This window comes from Tauraco erythrolophus, chromosome 20, assembly GCF_009769465.1.
Source record: "Tauraco erythrolophus isolate bTauEry1 chromosome 20, bTauEry1.pri, whole genome shotgun sequence".
Classification (NCBI taxonomy): domain Eukaryota; kingdom Metazoa; phylum Chordata; class Aves; order Musophagiformes; family Musophagidae; genus Tauraco; species Tauraco erythrolophus.
Window position 1 is genome coordinate 9,300,527 of NC_141484.1, and position 22,565 is coordinate 9,323,091.

At 50.5% G+C, this 22,565-nt stretch overlaps 1 protein-coding gene across 2 annotated transcripts in view; it reads right to left on the minus strand.

The window, feature by feature from the left end:
* The window catches only part of SEPTIN9 (septin 9), a 137,386-nt gene that overhangs the window by 90,206 nt on the left and 24,615 nt on the right, over positions 1-22,565 (minus strand). Inside the window, exon 2 of one of the 2 annotated variants that reach the window (XM_086623885.1) lies at positions 20,899-20,955. In XM_086623885.1, coding sequence (XP_086480011.1) covers positions 20,899-20,955 — 57 coding nt within the window. Of the gene's footprint in view, positions 1-7,086; positions 7,181-20,898; positions 20,956-22,565 lie in introns of those variants that run through there. The other variant, XM_086623883.1, reaches the window with a different exon arrangement.

Here is a 22,565-nt window from a genome sequence, read left to right on the forward strand (position 1 = left end):
CTGATGGTAAAGCAGACATGGGCCCTGGGCTCAAAGCCTGGGTCTGAGTCCTAATTCAGGTTTCCCCACCTGCAGTTTCACACCATCCGACTCCCCAGGGGACCTCTTCCAGCTTCTCAGGTGTTCCTCAAAGCAAGCATCTCTACTAAGCATTCAGGATTTTAACTCTTTCTGTTTATCCCCCTAAACCACTCAGACTCAAACACGTGTTGCCCTTGACAAAGGCTTTGGCTTCATCCAAGATGCTCAGCCACTGTAAATCCCTTCAAACCTGCATACACCGGGCATGCCTGGTGCTCCCCGCCACCACAACGGATCAGGAGCTCAGAAAACACACAGCACCTACTGAGTACGTGTCCCTGGCCCCCAAACCCCCTGTGTCAGCCCCTTTCCTCATCAGCAAGGTCTTGCCTATCTCACCAAAGCCTCTGGCCCAGCATCATGACTATGAACTTGAAGCACGTAGTCCTGAAAAGAAAAAGCATCTGAAACTAATAAAAAAAAGCACGTCCTGCATTCATGGGGAAGGAAAGGAGAGAGTGCTACGTGCAGGCAAGCAGTGCCAGTTGGCAGAGGGTGGGCTGCCAGCAAGTGGGTGCCACGGGCACGATGCTGCCCCACGTTAGGGAGCCCCAGAGGGAGAGCTCAGCATGGGGGGAGTCAGGGGGAGGGACATTTCTGAGTATATGGACCAATACCTTCGTTAGCAGCCACACTTGAGGGTGCCCACACTTCTGTGCCTTGACTCCACTTCTTCAAGCCCAAGGGGATTTTGAAGAATCAACATTTCAAACAACAACAGAACTAAAATATGAGTATTTCTCTGCTCCAGTGCACCAGAAATCAAACTTGGTTGTCTTGATGATACAGTTTAATTTCCTGGATCAGACTGTCGAGAGTGAAATGCAAACAAACCTTTATTTCCACAGCCTCAAGACACAACCTTCCTGCCAGTTCGTGGCCAAAGCTGCAACCTGGAGATGTTGCAGAGCTAATGGCAGGCTCCTCCACAAATCCTGCATCCAAAGAGTCACACTTATCACTCCTCAAATTGGTTTCACTGGAAACCAGAATTTGCTCCAAGAACAACTGCTTTAGTTTAAGGTATCTGGGAATGACGTACTCACAAAATTAACATAGATCTGTTTATGTAGTACCAACTTGACACGGACTAGGCCAAAGGAAATAAAAAATGAAATAAAAAAATCTTCATTTTTAAATAAGGCAGACATTTTTTTACAGTGAGAACAATCAATCTCAAACAGCCTCTCCAGAGACATGGTAGAGTCCCCATTGCTGGAGGTTTTCAAGATGTGATTGGACATGGTGCTAGACAGTCTCATCTAGGCTCCACTTCCCATGAAAGGCTGGATCAAGTGATATTTCGGGGTCCCTTCCAACCTGGGCTGTTGTACAATTCTATGAAAAAAACACACTTTCAGGTTTATTGCGTGATTATTGCTTGTAAAACTAATGCATTTTATTCACCTGTAAAATCATGCCCAATCTCTCCTGAGCCACAAACCAGAGCTATTTATAAATCTCTAACAACACTCTTGGCATTGACATCCCATCGCTCTTTTGAACGTTACGCTGAAGGGCTATTTCTCTTCACCTGCCACTCAAACTGCAGCTCCAGCCAGCAGCAAGGGCTCACAGTCTTCCTGCACCAGGGGTGCAGCACCCAGGTGCTTGCACAGGACAAATAAATATAACAGCGGTAGCCTGAAGTGCTAGAGGAGAGGGGCAGGGGGGTGCCGTGTCCCACTTGGAGACGAGCATGGGGAAATTTATTTCCAGTGTTGGTGCCTAGGAAGGAAGCTGCTCTTGCAAATAGAAGCTGTTGGGAAGAAGCAGTGGGCATAGCCCAAGAAAACTCCCTGTGGAGGGGTCATTGTCCACGGACATCAGTTAAGCACGTATGTGAAGGATGCTGCCTCCCCATCAGCTGTTCAGAGCAGCCATCAAGCACTAGTAGTCTGGGTGGCACAGCTTCAGGTGCCACACACACACCTGTTTGAGAGACTCATGACTCTCTTTGCTGCAGCATCAGAACATCTATGAGTTTCCAGCTGTACTTCCAAGCTCCCCCATGCAGGAAGGCCCTGCTGTGGACCCCTCCACCTATGAAGAGCTTCAGCGCAGAGACCCAAATACCAGATCCTCACCCAAAATCAAAGGGTAATGGGATCACAAACGCCTAACAGAAAATATGAGACAGAGCAGGAAATTTCACTTATGTTTTCTCAAGTGTAAGACTGCCCCTAAAATGGGACTCGCTGCCCATCAGGACCTTCTCAACTGCCCACATGATGCCAGGATCCAGCTGCAGAGCCCTGAACCCGACTACAACACTCACAGCACAAGGCATCGCTGCTCTCTAACAAATTATTCTGTCCATCAGTTACAGCTGCAAGTACCACATGCAGAAGCCAACAGAACATAGATATTGTGCTTCTGAGATCATTAAGGCAACAGAAGACATGTGTTGACCCAGACATACTTCCCTAACTACGTACTTGCTCCTACTCAGCATTATGGTATGCTGGACCTTGGAAGCGCCCTGACTCGTATGAGAAAAGTCCTCCCTCACCCCAGCAGCATGGGAATGGCTCCGAGTCTCCCAGCAAAGCACAGAGCAGGAGAGCAGGCAGCAAAGTAGCTCCTGTCCCGGGGTTAGCCAAGGTCAACAGCGCGGGGTCGAGAAGTGTTACCTGTGCTGTCAGGCAAGAGATGGTTTGTGCCCCACAACGGGATTGTATTTAATGGAGATGAGCAGAAATTCCAGCAAATTTAAGAGCAGACATCAGGAAATGGATAATGCTTCATACCTTGACGTGCCTCAGACAAGCGCGGGAACGCTCGGCAGGCCAGGCAGGAGCAGGCAGCCAAGAGAGGGCTGGGAGCAGCACGGAGCTCACTGCAAACACAACCATCCACAGAGGGAACTCTGCAGCCTCAGGAAACCCAAGCCCTTCCCTGAGAAAGGGTCTGCATGGACCTACCATTAAATGAGCCCAAACCTGCATCACAACAGGTTACTACAGACCATTTAGGAGGAAGGCAAACACTTGAACAAGAAACTCGGGTGAAAAAAGCTGCAGGTAGTTTGTAGAACGTGTAGCACACAAGCCCACGGCCTCAAGGGACGGGGCATCGCACACTGCTGCAAACTGCGGGGCTCAGCACCAGGGAGGGACATGAGCGGCAGGACACTGCCAGCAGAAGGGAGGGCTGAAGACAGACAGGAAGGCGTCACTGGGTGCCAGGGTCGGATGAATGCAGGGGGGTTTAACAGGAGCTAGAAGCATCCAGACTGTAACTGCCCAATCTGGAATCCCACACATGTGATGTGCTGCAAGCCAGAGGAAAAAGAAAAATATTTGGGAAGAGAAGATGCATAGCTGTGAGAAGACCACTAAAAAGAAACATGTCAGGCTTTTAGCTGCCATTTCTAGGAATAACAGAGACATCAAGAAAGCTGAGACAGAAAAGATAGCTAGAGTGAGTGAAAGCAACCCCAACCCCTCTGTCCTGTTACATGCATTTTAAAGATCAACTTCTATAAAAAAAAAAATAAAAATGAAGAAAGCAGCACATCTCCAAAACCCTTCACACCTCCAGCATTCCCATAAAGGGTCTCTGTTCTCCTTTCCTACTGCTCAGTCCGGGCACATGATACTTCCCAGGTGGCTCTGAGGACTGTGGAGGATGCTCTGCCATGATGCATTTAGTCCAAGAGCTGCAGCCTGCACAGGCTCCAAAAGCCACACGCTGCCAATAGAGGCTGTGTCCTCACTGCTCAAATCACTTAGGAGCATGGTATGATGTGTAAAACCATATTAAACTCTGTATGAATATGCAAACATGATATATCCCTAGCAGATATATATACATATAACTGAAAGATTAGGCATGCTCACCAACAGATAGCTGCTCTGAATAATCCTTCCCGCAGGAGTTCAGCAGAGCTTGCAAGCACCTACAGCACACCCAGCTGCTGCTGGGCCCTGCCCAACTCATGCTGCTCATCCCAGTCAGGTGTTACAGTTACACACTCATCTGTTAACTCTTAAAATGAGCTTTCCCAGTGCAATTTTAAAGGTGACATTAATAATTTACCTGGGAGATCAGACCTCCTTTCCCATCAGCGTTGCACCCATCCTGCCACCCCATCATCGCAGTCACTGACCCCCCACTGCCCGGGGTGCTGCAGGCCCTTCCTGTTCTTTAGCAAGATGCCCCATGGCATTAACAATTAAGGCTTTGTAGAAAAATCTGGGCTAGTCAAAAGAGCCATCTGCTAGGGAAAGCCAGGAGAGCCATCTCCAGGCCACTGCCACCAAAGCAGTCTGGCAAAGCAGAGAGGAGCGGCAGATATGAGGAACATGGCAGCCTCAGAGCACAGGTCCCCGGCCCCAAAACCATTGGAGAAGGATGCCCAAAAATAAATGGATTTAGAGCTAAGGCTTTTCATGCAGTATTAGTTTGTGGAAACGTGCAAGAGATGTTTTAACCAGATTAAAAGGGACTAGCAGGTTATATGAGAATCTATTTCTTATATTAGCACACACAGGCACCACCTGAGACCAGTATCTTGTTCCAGAGACCGAGGAAGACCCTCACAGCCTTGGGGCCAGCAGAGAAGGAGGAGCAGAGCTACAGCATCACCCTATGCCTTCGATGCCTTCCTCCAAAGCACGAGGTGCTTATCATCACCAGATCCTGGATCGGACACACCGCGCTCTGCAAGAAAGCCTGAGCTCTCCTAGAGCAGAGGAGACCATGTGGGACATGCCAAGCTCCAGCAGCTGTGGGAAAGCAGCCTTCAAAGGACAGCCCAGGGCCAATTGCCACCCGCCCTGGGGTGCCCTCACCCCGTCCAGCAGCCCCACACTCAGCTCAGGAGTCAGCTATTCCCACCCACAGCAGAGTATTAATTAAAAGCATGTTTAGAGCCAGAACAGTGACTGGGACACGGCCCCCAGCACTGCACAGATCTGCTTTCATCTGAGTCATCTTTTGGTTAGTCACTAAAGCCCCAGCTGTCCCGCTGCCCGCACGGCCACGGCGGTGGGGAGCCCGGGGCAGGCTGAGCTCTGCTCCCTGCTCCTCCCCACCAGCACAGCAGTGCCAGAGCCCATGGTCCTGCGAGACACGAGGTACATCAGCTGGCACAGCCCGCTCACGAGCCAGCAGCGGCAGGACCACTGTGAGCCGAGAGGCTTTTCCTGTGAACCCGTACTGTGCTGCAGACCTGCGAGCCGACAGCGTGACCTGGTGATAGGGTCGCTTTCATGCCCAGAATCTCCTTGGGCACAGTTTTCCTCTGCCCCCATGGACGGGTTTGGCATTCCCTCTGCTGCTGACCCGCTGAGCAGCTTTCCCTGCCTGCACTAACCCCTCCAAGCCTACGGAGAAGACTCAAGACCAGCCCTTCTGCCCATCCGTTCCCCCATCCCATAGTTCATACCAGAGCCGCGTATTAGAAACGCTACCGCGATGGCATGCACAGCTCTGGGGTGCCACACAGCGCACGACCCACTTGTGCTTGAGCAAGAGCAGAGCGGGTTGTGTTCAGCATCCCACACCACCGAGCCCACCCATGTGCCCTGCCCACAGCTCAGCCCCAGCTCAACCACCCACAGAAGAGCCGGTTCCAGCCAAGGTCAGTGAAACACGCATGCCCTTGGACATCACTGTTTGGCAAATGTTGCTTGTGCTCCCAGGGGTTAGCAAGAGCTCATGCATCTTTGCACAAATACACTTGCCTGGGGTCTTCCTGCCCGCAGGGTCCCTGGGTGCTGCATGCCCCAGGAGCAGGTGACAGCCAGCCCAGGCACGAGGGCTCTGAGCTCCTTGCAGAAGCTGAACACAACGCGCAGCTCAAAGGCTGAGAGAAATCCACCTTGGATGCTCTTCTGGAACAAAGAGCCCCAGATTACATCACTTAGGGAGTCCCCTTTCTCAACAGTGACCCTTCAGAGCCCCCCACCACCTCTGCGCAGAGGGAGGAGACTGGGGATGTAACGGGAGATGCAAAGGGCCAAACCACAGCAGGACCAAACCATCCCTGCCTGGCAGAGGTCTATGCGCAGCAGCAGAGGCGATCCAGCCCTGAGCTGCCGAAACACCCACCAGGCTCTGAGTTACAAGCAGCTCTCAGGAATGCTTTGAAGTGGCTCAAACCAGAGGAGAAAGCACAAGTAAGAGAGATGGAGAGGACGAGAAGGTGCCACCCACGCTCTCCAGAGGTGGTGGGGAGTGGAGGATGCTCCTGCAGGTGAGTCCCCAGCCAGGGGCACCAAGCACTCACAGCATGTCCCAGGACGGGGCCCTGCAGGTCTGGTACGGGCCAGCCATGGGAGCAGCTTTCTCTGGCCACAGTTTTGCTCCACCCTGGCTTGAGCGTTTCCTCTCATCCCTGTGGTTTCCCTCCCAGCACCGATGCCCAGCAGCCGGCTGGGAACGCCCAGGAGAAGAGGCCTTGTACATCCCCAGGGCAGCGCAGTGCCATGTGGGGTGGGAGCAGGGAGCCCCACGGCCAGGCTGTAGCATGCAGGGGTGCCAGTTTGGGCACAGACACCCCCTCCCTCACTCTCCCTCTTTGATCCTGGCCATCCTGCTCCTGCATGCAGAGAGCCAGTGTCATAGGTGATGCCACACAACCTGTCCCCTCTTCCTGCTGCTAGAAGAAATTGATCACAGTCATGGCCATCCCAGAAGCCACTCGCTGAAGCATCTCTCCCAACAGCTCTACATACCCAGGAGCAGTTTTTGGAACCACCCAGACATGCCTCATTAGCCAGGATTTGCAGGGAAGCTGGGGAATTCAACAGAGTTACTCAGTTCTCCACTTACCCCCCTCATCCTCCCCCTAACCCGAATGTCCCCACGCATGGCCAGCGAGGTGAAGCACGCGCCGGGGTGCCGGCCACCAGCTCCAGCATCGTGCAGGGAACAGCCGTGGGACACGCAGGCAGCTCCTGCTCGGCCGGGCAGGATGGGAGGGCAAAAGCTGGGGAAAGATACTTTGGCAAGCAGAGAGAGCTCAACCACAACACACACACACACTCAGGAGCCAACCTTCAGAGCAGAAACGCGTCTCCATGCCAAGGGCTCGGCTATTTTCCTCCCTCTTCCCGGCTCGCAGCTCTGAGCTAACAGGCTCAGCATTCATCCCCCTGCGCTGTGCAGCACATGGGAGGGGGGAGAGGGAGACTCAAATGAAATCCAGACCTAGAAAGCAGTTTCTTTTCCCCCCTCTGCTTCCCCCTTCATCCCACCCCCCTCCTCCCAGCTTCTGCTGGAACCACCTTCTGTCTAGAGGGCTCAGGAGGACGGAAAAAAAAAAAAAGAAAAAATGCAGAAAGGAAGTGTTGCAAAAAAAGAAATAAATAAAGGAATCAGCTGAAATCCACCCGGAGTGTGGCTGTTTCTCTTCTTAAAGAGCAGAAGCTGCTGGAAAGGTAGGAGGGCAGAGGCAGAATACAACGTATTAAAAGATCAATAGCTTACCTGAAATCCGGTCCCTCTCCATTACTACAGGATATATTTAGCATCCGCGTGTCACGGCCGTCCCTTTTTTCGGTGGCGTCCCCTTCTTTCCCCCACTCTCCCTCCCTCCTTGCTTTGCCGCCTCCTCCTCCTCTTCCAAAAAAAGCTCTTTGTCTGGTCTAATTTCTTCAATCTGTTGCAATCATGAATGCATCCAAATTACCACATTTCCATGTGCTGATCATATGTTTGTGCTCCAAACTGAAGTAGCTTTGTCTCTTTGAAACGAAAAGGAAGAGTAAGAGCAGAAGAGAAAGAAGGAAGAAAGAAAAAGGGGGTGCATGACCCAAAAAATCCCGTAACTCCCTGAAATACTCCACCAGGCGAAGGAAAACTGGAAATCCCGAGTCCTCTGTAAAAGTCTTAAAGCTACAGCATGCGAGTGTCCAGGGCAGCGCTCCAGCCTCCACAGCTCCCTCTTAATATCCACCAGGAGATGCTTAAGGAACTTGGCTCCTTACAATAACAGAGCGAACAACTCATCCAGCTCCTCAAATCTCTCCCCGCTTCCCCAGGCTTATTTTCCTGCCATTTCCTCTATCCCCTCCTCCTGCCTCGGCTCCGGCGTTTTAAAAGAGCGCAGCTCCTGCGTGTTCCCCCACCCTGCCAGGTCTGAAGTTTCGATTCATGCATAAACTATTCGGTTGATGAAGGCTGACTTCATTCCCAGCACAGCATCATGGGCTGCTGCTGCTGCTGCTACCAGGCAGGACCCGAGCGCCGCACATGTTTACTCGCCCTGTGCAACCCGCTGGAGAGCTTCGCCGCCGGCCCTGGCACCGAGCCCCCGCTTCGCCTTCCCACTGCAAAGCAAAGCAGTGGTAACGGGAGGATTCCTGCAGCCAGCCTGAAAGCGATAATGAAAGTCTCTGCCCAGGGCAGAAGTCCTTGGTCTTCTCCTTGGTCCCACAGTGGAGCGGAGATGGGATTTGAGAGCAGTTTTCCTTCCCTGCGATGCCCAGGCAGGACACGGGGATGCAGAGGGAGGGTAGCAGCCCTGCAGAGCCCGTCGCCAGATCCTCCTCTCCCCGGCTGGGATGGAGGGATGGATGTGTGGCTGCCGCACTGGGCTGGCCCGCTCGGAAACTTCCACTTGGCCGGTGGCCAGGGCAGGCAGCCTGGACACTGTGTTAGCACCTCCACTGAGATGGCGCCTGTGGGCACAGAGCTGCCCAAACCACCCTACGCCACCCTCCCATGTCATCTGTCACTGATTCCTATTGATAGCACGGAGCCCAAGTCACCCAGCTGGACGCGAGGGCACAGCGCGCGTGCCCAGAGCTGGTGAAGGAGCCAATCGCGGCCCTGCAGCCCAGGGATGGCAGATGCCGGGGTGAGGGCACAGCTGGTACACAGGCCAGGTGTGCTGGCAGGACCCCCATGTGCTCAGCACCATACATGTGACACATTTTGCCCCCAAACTCTCACAGTTCACACAGAAAATGACAAGTGTGATGGCTGTGACAGAGAATGGCACCTTCCCCCCATCGCATAGGCAAAAGGACAAATTGTTTCCTGGCTGGATGAATAAACTTCCAAGGAAAGACTGCTGGTGTTACGGGCACTGCTGGGACCTTCGGGCAGCTGGGATCTACGTTGTGTTGCTTTTCAATATTGCGTGTCTCCCCCATACAGCAGCTGATGGAGTATCACCATCACCAAACTGGGGGGAGGAACTCTGCTAACGCCAAGCGATGGGGTCAGTTCAGCACCCACCACGGCACAACAGATAACAAAGCTGGTGGAAGGCAGCCTCAGGATGCTCCATTCCTTAGGGAAGTTTCTCTCCAATCCCCAGTGGGTTATTCCCTGGGCAGGGAGGTTTAGATTCCTTCCCAAAGTCCTGTTCATTTGCTATTTGCTGTTAAAGTTCTGCATGTTTCCACCGCCAGTGCCTAAGGCATTAGAGAGGGCACAATAAGCAACGTTTTTCCATGAACAGCCCGAAACCATGTTTCCTGCCCCGGACCTCGAAGGTGCCGAACACAAAGCGAGGACCCAGGGGAGCCGCACAACCCCAGGCAGCACAAAATCCAGACCACTGCCTCCACCGAGCAGCCTTTGCCAAGCTCCTTATGCTGGAGAGGAAGGGAAAAGCTCAGGGGAAGTATCAGGAAAGGAAGAAGGTGAATGGAAAGGAAGAAGGGATGGGGGCAGCACACATGATTGTAGGCTTTAACCCATCAAGACCCAGGTGATTCAGAGGGACGAGGCAAAGGCATCATTTCTCACAGGGCAAATCACACGAGGCACTCAGGGAAGTGAATCCAAATGAAGTTCATAGCAGTTGAACTTTAAATTCATAAAACCTCCTGGTAGATGCTCCCATTCAAACTTCAAGTCCTCAAGCAAAGTTTAACAGTTTCACTTCAGTGGTGCAGCTGTGTGTCTCTATTTGAAGCAGTGCTCATAAGGCACTCCTGCACTGCCGCACATCCCAGCAGCACTGGGGTGTCGGCGCTCGAGAGAGGGGGGTGCCCAGCCTTGCTGTGCCCATGATGCCAGCATCAGGGTTCGCTCCCTTCGAAGGTGTGGTTCCAGTAATCTGCATGTTACAGGGCTGGGGATCCCCCAGCCTCCCTGGGTTTTGAGAAGCTCCCCACATGCCCATTTAAATGGGTATTTGGTGGTCTGTGCATTGTATGAGTCTATATAGAGAAATATAATATATTGCATTTTCTAACACTACCAATTAAAAGGGTAGAGGGGAAAGTCAGGCACATCCAGGGTCTGGGAAGGGGACAGAGAAGACTCTCACCTGCCTGGAGCTGTTTTCTCAGGGTTCAAGGCCCCCCAGGGCTGTCTTTTTGGCAAATCCAAAGAAGGAGAGGGAAGAGACAGGAGCAACTTTTAGGAAACCACCGTTATCTGCCATAAAGATAAACCCAATTTCCATTTGCAAACGAGAAGCTGAAACAAAGCAGGAGCCTTGCTCTGCCGTCGCGTGCTCGCCGAGGCTGGCACAGGGGTGCACATGCTTTCCCTCACCCCACCTCACAAGTTTAAACATTACCAGGGGTGGCAGGCAGCAGGGAGCACTGCCAGGTGCAGAGAAAGCTAAGAAGGAAATCACAAGAAAGAAAGTAAACCAAACCCTGCTCCAGGCTCGGTTTGAATTTTCTCTCTCTCACCTTTCCTGGGCTCGCCCAGCAACGCCCAAGCCCTTTGCTAAGCAATAAACTGCTGCTTCTGCACGTACGTGTAGACACGCAGGGAAGGTGCTATGAAGACAGCACAAGCTCACCCAGGACCATGGACATAGCACAGAGCCTGGGACATCGGTGGGCACCCAGGAGGGGATGCAGGACTATTGACATTGTCACCAGCCACAGAAGCAGCCACCGTGGCATGGATGCCTGCAGGTATTTGGGTGGATCCTGCTTGCAATTCCCTATCTGCCTCTCTCGGTTTATGCTGTGATTATGTTCCAGCAGCATTTCATCCAGCAGAAATGTTATTTTCTTTTCTATCTGGTTCCCACAGTCACAGCTGGCCACTTCTACCATGCGTTTAGCAAAGCAGCCAGGTATCACCTTGAACCCCTGCCCTGCTGCTGAGCGAGCTGGAAAGGATGAACGCTGCAAGTCCGTGCAGGGATCGGAGGTTCAAACTGCATCGACAAAGGTTCCGGGAAGCAGCCAAAGACCTCCAGGGCCTGGAGAGGCACGAAAAATAGGGATTCAACCGGTTCTCTCATAAGCTCAGCAATCTCAGTGCTAGTGAGCTAGGAGGAGCACAGAGAGGGTGGACAGCACGGCAAAGCAGAGCATACCTAAATCAAATCATGTTCAGTGAAGCATTTTCAATGCAGGTCCAAACCCAAACAGTGCAATCAAGCGTTACTCCATTATATTCCCTCTCTACCATATACCCTCAGGCTGGACCCAGCCAGCAGATGACAGTACCTGAGCCTCTGCAGACTGTTTGCTCCCAGAACCTTTCCTTTACATTTATATGAGCCTTGAGGATGGGGAAGAAAGAGGATGCTGGCTAAAATTCTCCTTTTCATTTGGAAAAAAAAAAACCCACAACAAAACAACACAACCAAACCAAGGAGATGCCCCTCTTTCCAAGGGAGGTCCTTATCCCCTGAATGATGCCCTGCTCTTGGCCAGTTATTTTTTCTTTGCCTCTCCACTCCTCCTTCACCCTCTCCCAGGTGGGCAGACGAGGAGCTGCCCTGCCCTACACCACAGCTCTTGGCTGCTCCACATTTTCTACCAAGCACTGTTTTGCCCCTCCCCAGTTATTTCTTATGAAAACCTGTGTTTGTTAAACACAGGGGAACACAGATTCTCCCGAGTTACTACTTTTCCCAAGCCAAAGACCATGCCCAGGACACAGAGTTCATCACCACCCAGAAGCAAATATGACAGTTGCAGCAGGGAATGACCAAGACAGCAGCAGGACATCTCACCTCCTGCCCCGAGCCCACGCAGCCCCTTGAGATGATGCCTCCATGAGTTTCCCTCTGCCCCGACCTCTCCCACAGAGGGATGTATCTTTAAGGAGAGCCCCTGGTAGGGCTCTCCTCCATGCTGGCTCTCAATCTCTGTGCCTGAAAGCCTCAAACTGCCAGAAATCCCTTGCATATCCTCCCCAGACTTTCTGCTCGCACTTTTAACACTCATATGCTGAAGTATTAATAACAGCTGGCAATGGGGAGCGAGAAGTGAGGCAGAAGGACTGGATGCTCACCCTCTCGGAAGAGCACAGGGAGTCTCAGATAAATGTTAACTCTTCCATGATCCTCCACTTACCTTTTCCTTCCTGGACTCCTCCCTACCATCAGTCTTGTACTCTCAACACTCACTCTTCCCCACCTCACTGCTTGAGTCCCCCAAATGGGGTTACTCCATATCTGAAGGTCTGTGGTCATTCCCCACCAAGCAGTTGCTGGGAATAGCAGGATTCCCAATGGTGTTATGGTGTTTGCTCTTCTTTTGAGTGCTGGCTGTTTGCTCTGCACCCTCCTGCCTCCCAAGCGAGTCATTGCAACGGCTCCTACCTGGCAGAAGGAGTCAACAAGGAGCAAAGTCTTTAAGAGAGTTACCACCTGGGTCTCATAAGCAGCCAGATTAAAGAAAGGAAGCTTGCACTAAGCCCTGCAAACACCTTTGCAAGTTGCCTTTCTGTTTTCTGGACTTATTTAAGAAGACAGAGCAGAAGATTTTTTTTTTTTTTTTACACACAGCAACCTCCACCACCATTCTCAGAGCAGCTTGCCCCAAGGAGCCCCAGAGCAACCCCAGCCGCAGCACCACAAGTGTCCAGTTCCTGCACGTCACAGGTGCCACAGCCAGCTGAGAAGCTGCACAATGTCTGCGCTTGTTACACCTGGGCAGCACGGGCTCGTGGGAAGCAACACTGCTCCCGTGTGTTGAAGCAGCTCCTCTGGCTTTGAAAGCAGACCGCAGCTCCTCTGGCTTTGAAAGCAGACCTCACCCCATGACAGATCCACTGAGATCTTTGTTTCACCTTCATTAGGAAAGCAGCTCTGAAACACTAGGACTTTCAAAATATTGTTGTTTATGGGGCAATCATAGGCAAGGGGCTCTTTCTGCATGGATTTCACCGTGTCACCGTACTGTAACACAACAGAGAGATGCTGCCTTGGTGTGACGCAGCCAGAGGACACCACCATTGTGCTACCTTGCTCTAAGCCCCCATTGCTGAAGAAGGGCCAATCTACTGAAGGAGAGAAAACGCTCCAAAATTGGGCAGCGGACCCTCTTTTCATTTAGTAGCGGAATTATCCAGGCCTGATGCTTCTCTCAATATCATGACATGCTTTTGACCAGAAATTAAACTACAAAAAATTTAAACTGCTCCACCAAGTCAGACAATCAGGAACACCTCTTGCTACTGGTGCTTTCCTTGGCCCTCACTCATTGCTTTCACAGCTTCAAAAATTTCATCAGAGACACTTGATAATTTGCAGGTCAGCCCCGAACATCTTCAGTGCTTCATCCACCAGCCCAACTGCAGAAGTGGCTTACAAACAAGTCATCTCTCTGCAACAAAGGGCATAAAACGCTGCGCTCCCGTCTCTTTTGCAGTGCTAGACTTGAGATAAATATAGCAAGGAGTAAATCGGTGCTCTCTGCCTAAGGTACAATTAGGGGGTTTGGTAAACACTAGCCGCTGCCGGATGCGCCGGCCTCGGAGGCTCAGAGGATGCCTGTGGTGGGCAGCCAGGCTGGAGAATTTGCCTCTGCCCACGTGAGGAGGGACACCGGGCTTTGAGGGGAAGAGGAAAAGTTGAGCAGCCACGAGCTGGTCTGCCAACATGCCCAAGAGCAATTTGCAAACTGACGTTTCAGCAACAAAAAGACAAAGAAAATAAACACCGTGGAGAGACTCATGTATTCAACAGAAGGAAACGTGACCACACGGAGCTGCCTAGGTAACCAGCACATACAGACCAGGTCAAGACACACCAGCCCTTCTTCCTCCTCATTTTATTTGTTTTTCCCCTGTTCCTATGGGGACGGGTGCCAGGCGCCACATCGCACACACAGTTCCATAGCTGTCCCACTCCTCCCAGTGCCTGCTGACACCTTGGCTGGAAGCATGTTCTTTCACTCTCCAGCCCCAGAAGGGCTCCTCCTCACCTGCTCCATGGGCACCTTGAGTCATCCCCATCCCAGCATGGCCATGTCCCTCGCAGGACACTGGCTGGGGCTGGCAGAGGTGATAACGAACATGTTTCTCTCTCTCAGGGCACTGTGCTCTCCTCTAGAGGACTGGGTGGGTTTGTTTTTTTTTTTTCCTCCATCCTTCACAACAAGACAAGACAAAGGAGATGAATCACAGGTATTTTAAAGGATCAGGACATAGAGCTGTTGGAGCAGGTCCGGAGGAGGCCATCAAGATGACGTGAGGGCTGGAGCACATCTCCTCTGAAGACAGGCTAAGAGAGTTCGTGTTGTTGAGTCTGGAGGAGAGAAGGCTCCAGGGAGACCTTCAAGCAGTAGTATCTAAAGGGGCTACAAGAAAGTTGGAAAGGGGCTTTTGACAAGGGCGTGTAGTGATAGGACAAGGGGCAATGGCTTTAAACTGAAAGAGGGGAGATTTAGATTAGATAGAAGGAAAAAATTTTTCACTCTGAGGGTGGTCAGGCACTGGAACAGGTTGCCCAGAGAAGCTGTGGCTGCCCCATCCCTGGAAGTCTTCAAGGCCAGGTTGGATGAGGCTTTGAGCAACCTGGTGTAGTGGAAGGTGTCCCCGCTCATAGCAGGGGGGTTGGAACTAGGTGATCTTTAAGTTTCTTTCCAACCCAAACCATTCTATGATTCCATGACAAGCCAGAGCTCAGCACGTCCCCTCAATAGCAAACAGGCCTACAGCACCTATCACTATTCCTTAATTTCTTCGCTGTGCCCACAAGCGCCTGCGCTTCCTCACTCGCTGTAAGTAATGCACAGCTCCGCCTGAAGCACGTGGGAGCCCCACAGGACTCTCCCAGGCAGCTCAGAGTCCACGTGTCCACGTTATGCAAGCACTGTTCCCGTGTGCCCGTGCAGGAAACCGAGCACCTGAACCGAGAGCAGCCTTTTCGCTTTCACTTCTCATGGCCCGGAGTTTGAATTTCCTGCAGAGCCGTGCTGCTGCAGAAGGGACTCTCCAGGCTGGCTGGTGACCAAGCTTCACCCTCGCAATGAGAAAGACCAAGAGGACACATGTCAAACAAGGGCTTGTCACTAGGGAGCCCGAGCAGAGGGAGCAGTGCATGTGCACAGGGACACTCTTTGGCATGGAGATCTGCACAGCTGGGGTGACCAGTGTGGTGCTTAAAACAAAGGGGAATAGAGGCTGCCCAAAAAAATTCATATGAGCTCATCTAGGGACACATCCAAAGCAATGAGGCTGCAACCACGAGTCTCTAGTTAACCCCTCTGCTGCTCCACCAAGGTGAAAGGCTCATCTGTGCTAAAAACATCACACTGCAAAGAGATGTGCATCCTCACAGCTTCCAGCTAGACCACAAGTGCTCACTCACAGCCTGGATCCCAGTGTGCCAACGGGAAGCTTAAAAATAAAAAGCATACAGTAAAGGTTAGGATAATCTGAAGGTCTAGACCAAAGTTTACAGGAGGGGTTCCCAAACTTGGTTTGCTCAGATACCACGATTACACGCAGTGGGCTATACTGTGTAGTGTGGGCACTCGTGTCTGAGCTGCGGGAGACGTGTGACAGTTCTGGCAGTATTTCCCTGGGGGAAAAATAAAAAACAACCTCAAAACCCTAATGGTTCTTCTAGCACTCTGAATTAGCTTACGTAACGGTAATCATGTACGCTCGACTAAGGAGCCCCTGGCTTTTGACATTTCTTTTGTTTATTTCCACTATTCTGGTTAACCCTGCAACCTCACATGAACTGATTTCTAACGTCGTTCCCCTACAGACTTCAGGCATAAAAAGAGGGGATGGTCCTCAGGGCAAGGTATTAAATCAAGAGATGGAAACAACAAGATCTGCTGCCATACCTACTCTTAACTTGCTGTGTCAATTTGGAGCAGCCCAAATTAGTGAACCCTGCTGAAATCAGATGTTGAAGTGATGATGCCAACTTCAGCTCTGCCCACAGCTCTGTGCATTCAGCTCTTCCACCCACCTGGCTGTATATCTTTCCATTTCAGTGCTATGGGGAAGGACCCTCAGATTCACAGGCAATGCAAAAAGCGCTGCTTTCACCTTCTTTGCTGCTCTATTTCCCCAACTATGAAATGGGAACACCAAATGCAAGGCTTAATCAGGAAAAAGCAAAATAAGACAAGAACTATCTGTTCATCTTGATGAAATTTTCACATAAGACTATTTTCTCCACTTGTATTAATCCCACTTACCAGCTCCTGCAGAGACCTCCTGGGTGCTCTGGGCAGCACGGCAGCACAGTGCCATCATGGTCAACACGGTCACACCCTGAGAAAAAGCTCATGGGCTCACACCACGACCCACACCTTTGATCCATCTCACCCATCCTGCATCTCCAGCCCATACTTGTCCACCCACTGTGGCTCCTGGCCCCTCTGTCTACCACCATCAACCAAAGGGGTGGATAAGGGGCTCAAGGTGGTGCAAACAACAAACATGCCTGGCATGAGAGCCCCTCTGCTTTATACACAAGAGAAGCTCTTAGACAGTCCGATACAAACTGCCCTGATGAAGGTTTCATGACATCACTGAGTGCCCCTTTTTAATGCAACCCAGATAACTGGCCTTCAGTTTCATTCCTCTCGAAATTATGCCCTATGCTTCCAAAAAGCACCAAGACAAGTTGTGGTTGATCCTCAGCCAAATGCTGATGATGCAGAAGTGGGACCACTAGAGCCCTGTCTTTTTTGGATGGAAAATCTGTGTCTGCCCTGGACTGCAGCTGGCCCTGGCACCCTGCCCCTTCTCCACTCAGGCTGGCTCCGGGCAGCCGCGCAGCCACACAAAGGCTGAAACAGGAAAGCTGAGGCACCTGCTCCTCTCCCACTCCTTTGGGAACTCTCATGAACAAAGCACCTGACCCACAAATAGCACCGGTCCCAGAACGGTTCTGCTGCAACACAACTGGAAGGCATCCTCCTCCCTGCCTTCACCTACCCAGAAAAAAACATGTCGTTTTAGCTAAATGAGTAAACTTGAGCTTTTTCTGGACCCTCCTGCATTATCCCTGCCAAGGAAGTTCCTTCCTCTTAGCAAAAATCAAACCATAGCCTGGAAGCAAATCAAAGTACAGAAACAGCTGGCTGCCCAAGAGGAATACGATGCTGATTTCTTCCACTCCAACTGCTCTGGGGCTGTTTTCTGGCCAGCTCAGGAACGTAGCACTGCTCCGGATGGCAAGTGTCAGCACATATTTCTCACTTTCAAATTCATCAGGTACAGTTGTATGAAACGAAGTGGGAATAACTTCCCTGACAAGTCACTCTTAACTCTGCAAAAATATTGCCCCAAGCTACCCTACCCACAGGTGACAGTGGCATTTCAGGGGCTTCAGCGCCAAACTCTGATGGAGCCTTTAAAGAAAGGGCCTCTTCCCACTCCTCTCTCTCTGCCCATGTCCGAGTGCCTGTTGAACAGAGCCTCCAAACCGCTCACAAATTTGACCTCATGGGCAGCATCCCATGTCCCAGTTGAGGGGGGACAGTGCCAAACCCCAGACATCCTCCTTGGCCTTCCAGTCCTCAAGCCAAGGTCCTCCCAGTTCCCACACTCCAGCCAAAGCCCAGGACGGTTCCAATGTCCACAATGAGCCCCAATCCCAAGCTGGCCCATCACCAAGCTGCAGGGCACGAGGAAGGATAGGACCAGCAGTGGTGTGGAAGGAGGGAGCCAGCGGTGAGCCCAGCTTCACATGTCTTCCACTGAATGGGCCCTGGTTAGGTTTAGCTCCGCACTGTGAAGGTGCTGGACATCAGAAAGAGCTTCTGTACCAACAATTATGGCATCCCTTTGTACAGCCAGAGCCCCATTACACTGGTGAGATGCTTGAACACTTTCATGATAAGATGTCTCCTCCTTGCCAGGGCATTCCTCAGTCACACATATTCAGTCCACTTCTGCAGCCAAAGAAAACCAAATCAAGACAGATCATAGGATTTGCGTATCTCTAAATGTAAGTACCTAAAGAAATTATGGTCCCTATAATCTTACGGGCATGTGGGTTCCTCCAAGAAGCTTAGTCTTCCTATCCTAAAGTGAGTGTTCTCAGGCACTTTCTGAGAGCCTCCAGCGCTCTCCATTGACCAGCTCAACGACTCCACACCTCACTGGCTTACCTGAGGCTATGCAGCAGGTCTGAATGAAACAAAAACTGAAGCTCCAAAACCCCAGAATTGCTGCTCGCTGAGCGACACTGGATGCCAATACTCATCAAGAGGAGTCACAGAACAAGGTTTCCAAAAGAGGTCAAGATCAGATCTCCATGTTTCTACCATCACTGCATGCCCCAAGGCAACACATGATATGTGGATGACTCTGTAGCTATCTAGATCCCCAGAGTCGGTGGCTATGGAAATGCATGTCATCCCTTTCTTTGTTTAAGGTGGCAAAGAGCCCCCTTCTGCAATGCCTCACTTGCAACCACTGCTCAGTCATCCCAACCTCAATTTATCTTTTATGGAATAAAAGCTTCTGGGTGCAGGGCCAGATGTGCAGAGGGGAAAATTTGGACCTGAAACAAGGGGAAATTGAGCTGCAGTTACATGGAGTCATAAATATTTACTGCAATGTAAACTGGAGCACTGAGCTGCTCGTTTGATTTTAACTTGAAAAAAAAAATTAAAATTTAAAAGGTCTCTCACCAGAAAAGTGGAAAAGTATATAATTAGATTTAAAGAAAACAAGCTTGAACAAACGTGCTGTGTCTTTCAATTTAGATTCTCTACACTCCAGTTACGTTTGGAGCTGTACCAATTCCCCCCTCTCTCCTCGGTCACATATATACATATATATATGAAAACACGTGGTGCCAGGCCTGAGACTGCAACTTTGTTTTTGCACATGCAGAAGATAAATGTGCACTTCAGTTCAGAACTACCAGCTCCTGCGCTGGTGGCCGAGTTTTGAAGCATCAGCTTTGAACCGCAGCTCAATTCTTCCAGACCAACCAACTGCTGCCGCAAAGCTTCACCCCCCAGACCAACACCCACAGCTCCACACTAAATTATCACTCAACACGTTTTTCCTGCCATTTGACATTAGTTTGGGGTGCAGTGGCCCACTCTGACCCTATTTACATCCTCCCATCGATGCATCACAACATTAGGGTTGGAGATGGCGACTGTGAAGCTCCAGACGCAAAGCAGCGAGCGCCCCAGCAGTGGGACAGCGTCACGGCGTGCCATGTCCCCTGTCACCCTTGTCTGTGCCATAACAGGAATACCTGCCCCTGTGCTTATCACCAGTGTCTGACGAGGGCCAGGCAGGCAGCCTTGCAGCTCCCGGGGCATTTAAGCACACGCTTAACTGGACGGCTGTGACTAATCCCCATTCCACATGTGCTGATGCCTTGATACAGCAAAACGCTGAAGTCACAGCTCCAGGAAGGCATCCCTGGGGTGGCTTTCTCCTCCCACCCACGCAGAGGGAAAAAGCTGAAAGTATCTGTTTTGATAAGTCCATCTGGGAGCTGAGACAGGATATGAGCGCTGAGAAGATGAATTGAAATAGCAAATCGAGCCCGGAGGGAGCAACTGTGAGTGACAGGGAGACAAAGGGGACGGGAATGAAGGAAAGCCCTGAACCATGCGTGGCCAGAGCAGGGTGTCGAGGTGAGCAGGGTTCTTGGGGGGACAGGCTGACTGCAGCAAGCGGAGACAACTGTCAGCATCCCAGAGAAAACAAGGCAGCAATGCCAAGGAGAGGTCATGTGTCTCGAAGAAGCAAACATGAAGGAAGATTTCCACTGCAGGAAAGCACCTGCTAAGAAAGATGAATGTTCATGATGTACAAGAGAGCCCAATTCTGGAGACAGACACTTCCCACAAGGGTTTGGACTTCTGGAGCAGCACAGGTCTGTTGGGGTGCAGGGAGGGGCAGGCAGAGCCAGCAAGAGTGGTCATCAAAAGAAAAAGCCCAGCAATGGGCTATCTCGGCTTCCTTTTGAGTATTTTAGATGAGAAGAGTGAAATTTGCTGCTCTCAGGGGACAATTTGGGTCAGGTCAATGCAGGAAAGCATCAGGGACTTGTCTCTGTCCCTGGACAGTCCCAACCAGTGTCCTGCCCACACAAGCAGAGCTCATGGGCTCACAAGCACCGAGACTTCTGCTACTGTTTTACCAAGGCTGGAAAACACCTTTTTCAAGAAATAAACCCTCCCACCTGCTTCCTTCTGAATCAGAAACATTAAGCTGCAATTAGGAGTGTAAATTTAGTCACAAGCACATATAATCCATAAATCTCCACGTCCAATAAAAAAAATAATAGCTAAGGAGAGTATGAAAGAGCTGCTAATTACTGAAGCTGTATTCCAACCTCAGGCCATTCCTGCTTTCTGTTGCCCTGTGTTAGACCCCTTGAATTGAGATGAGGCTTTCTAATTATTCTCTCTGGATCCATTATTCAGTTATCAATTAATCTTTTCTTTTATGTCACACTCTTCTCATAGTTTGTTTGGGTTTTTAAAAAATATTTATACACTGCTTTCTTTTTTTATATATACTGCTGCCTCTCTCCAGCATAAAGAGCTCTGCATTTATTAGCAGGCAGCTTTGCCTTTCAAACCATGGCCAGTGGACAGAAGGCAGGAGATGCAATTTCAGAGTTGTGTCTTGCATTCTCTCTAATTTTTTTATTTTATTTTATTGGATAATGAAGTTTCAAACAGAGAAATTTGTACGACTTACTTGGACTTGTCTGGTCACTGAGTCTCCGAAGTCTTCCGCTGGAGGTCCGGGCGATTCCTAAAGCGAGAAAAAGGTTTGAATAGTCCAAGGGAGTTCACATGAACATGGCATACGTGGAGCAATCTCCCTGCTATGACTCTGCATCAGGTGAGGTACATTTTCTGTTGGGAATCTGCTACGCACAATCATCTCTGCGATCGAAGGAACATTACATGTTATTTTAAACAGAAAAACACCAGAGAAGAGACCTCCACCTTTCCCTGAAAGTGTCAAACACTATTATTCAAACATCTCAAACCCACAAACGTCTTTAGGGTTTTCAGAAACACCAGAGAAGACTTTTGAAATCATTAAGTGGGACATGCTGCAACCAAGTGCAGCACTTTGAGACAGGTTTTCTTGCTGAGAGAGGAAAACACGGGAATTTAAGGACCAGCACATGCCCTGCACTGGCAGAGAGCTCAGCAAAGGGGCTCCTGCAAAAAGCCCACTCCCAGCCAGCCTCTCCACCGCAAGGACTGCTGCAGCTCCTGCGTTCGGCATCGCAGGAAAGCGCAGGGTGACAACCTTCTGGCCAGACCGTGCCCAGCATCCTGGGAACACATCACACATGAGGACCTTGTCGTTGGATTAGACCGGCTGAAACACGGGATGCGTTGCGTGTTGCAGGCAGATGTTAAACCAGAACACAGCAATCCAGATGTTGGGCTAATTCTGCTCCATCTTTTTTAATGAAAAGGTATTCATCATACTCATCGGGGTGGCTCGTGGTTAATTCATATGCGCTGAGCTGGAGAAAAATATGCAGACATCTTAACTTAACCTACATCATACACTACTTTGAAAGACAAAACCCAGACACACCTGTCTCCTCTATTCCCATACCCATTTCGGAAATTAATCAGTAACTCCCAGACTCGGCGCGAGCCAGTGGGACCTGCTGGCTATGGCAACATTTCTAATCCATCAGTAACTCGTTTTAATTTCTCTACCATCCCAGCTGCCTATTTGTAAAGCGGTGATTGCCACAACACTCATTTCTCAGGTATGTCAAAAAACTCAGCAAGAATCAGAATTCACCTCCACAAGCCTTTGGTTAAAAGCTAGCCATACACAGAAACCCTACATTGATTAGTGCCTTCGTTTTTCTTTTCTTTGTACAATAAAAGTGGACACAAATGCAGTGAACCACCTCATGTGGGATGCAAGACTCTGAAGCTATCCCAAACGCTATGATATCCCAATAAGAGGATGTCCAGGTCTGGCAGCTTCTCAGGCTCTGGTGGGTCCTGCTGGAGGAGCAGCAGCTCCAGGATGGTGTCCACCATCTCAGACACCATGTGCTGGAGCTGTCAAGCTCCAAACAGAGTCATAGAGGCTCCTCAGCTCGATACAAACCCTGAAAATGGGTAAGAAACTCACAGATTTTTGGGGTGATGTTGCTGTTTAATTCTATTATTTCAAGCTATCTTCTCACTATCTGCCAGATTTGTTGGACAGTAAGCAAAGGGATTCAAACCACACCAATTCAATGCAGAACATCCCTAAATTGTGATTTGTAACAGAGCCAAAACCTTACAAACATAGTCAGTTGGAAGAGTGTATCTTACAGGAGGGGAAAAAAAATAAAATAAGGAAAATATATTAAAGGTAGGAAAAGTTTCATA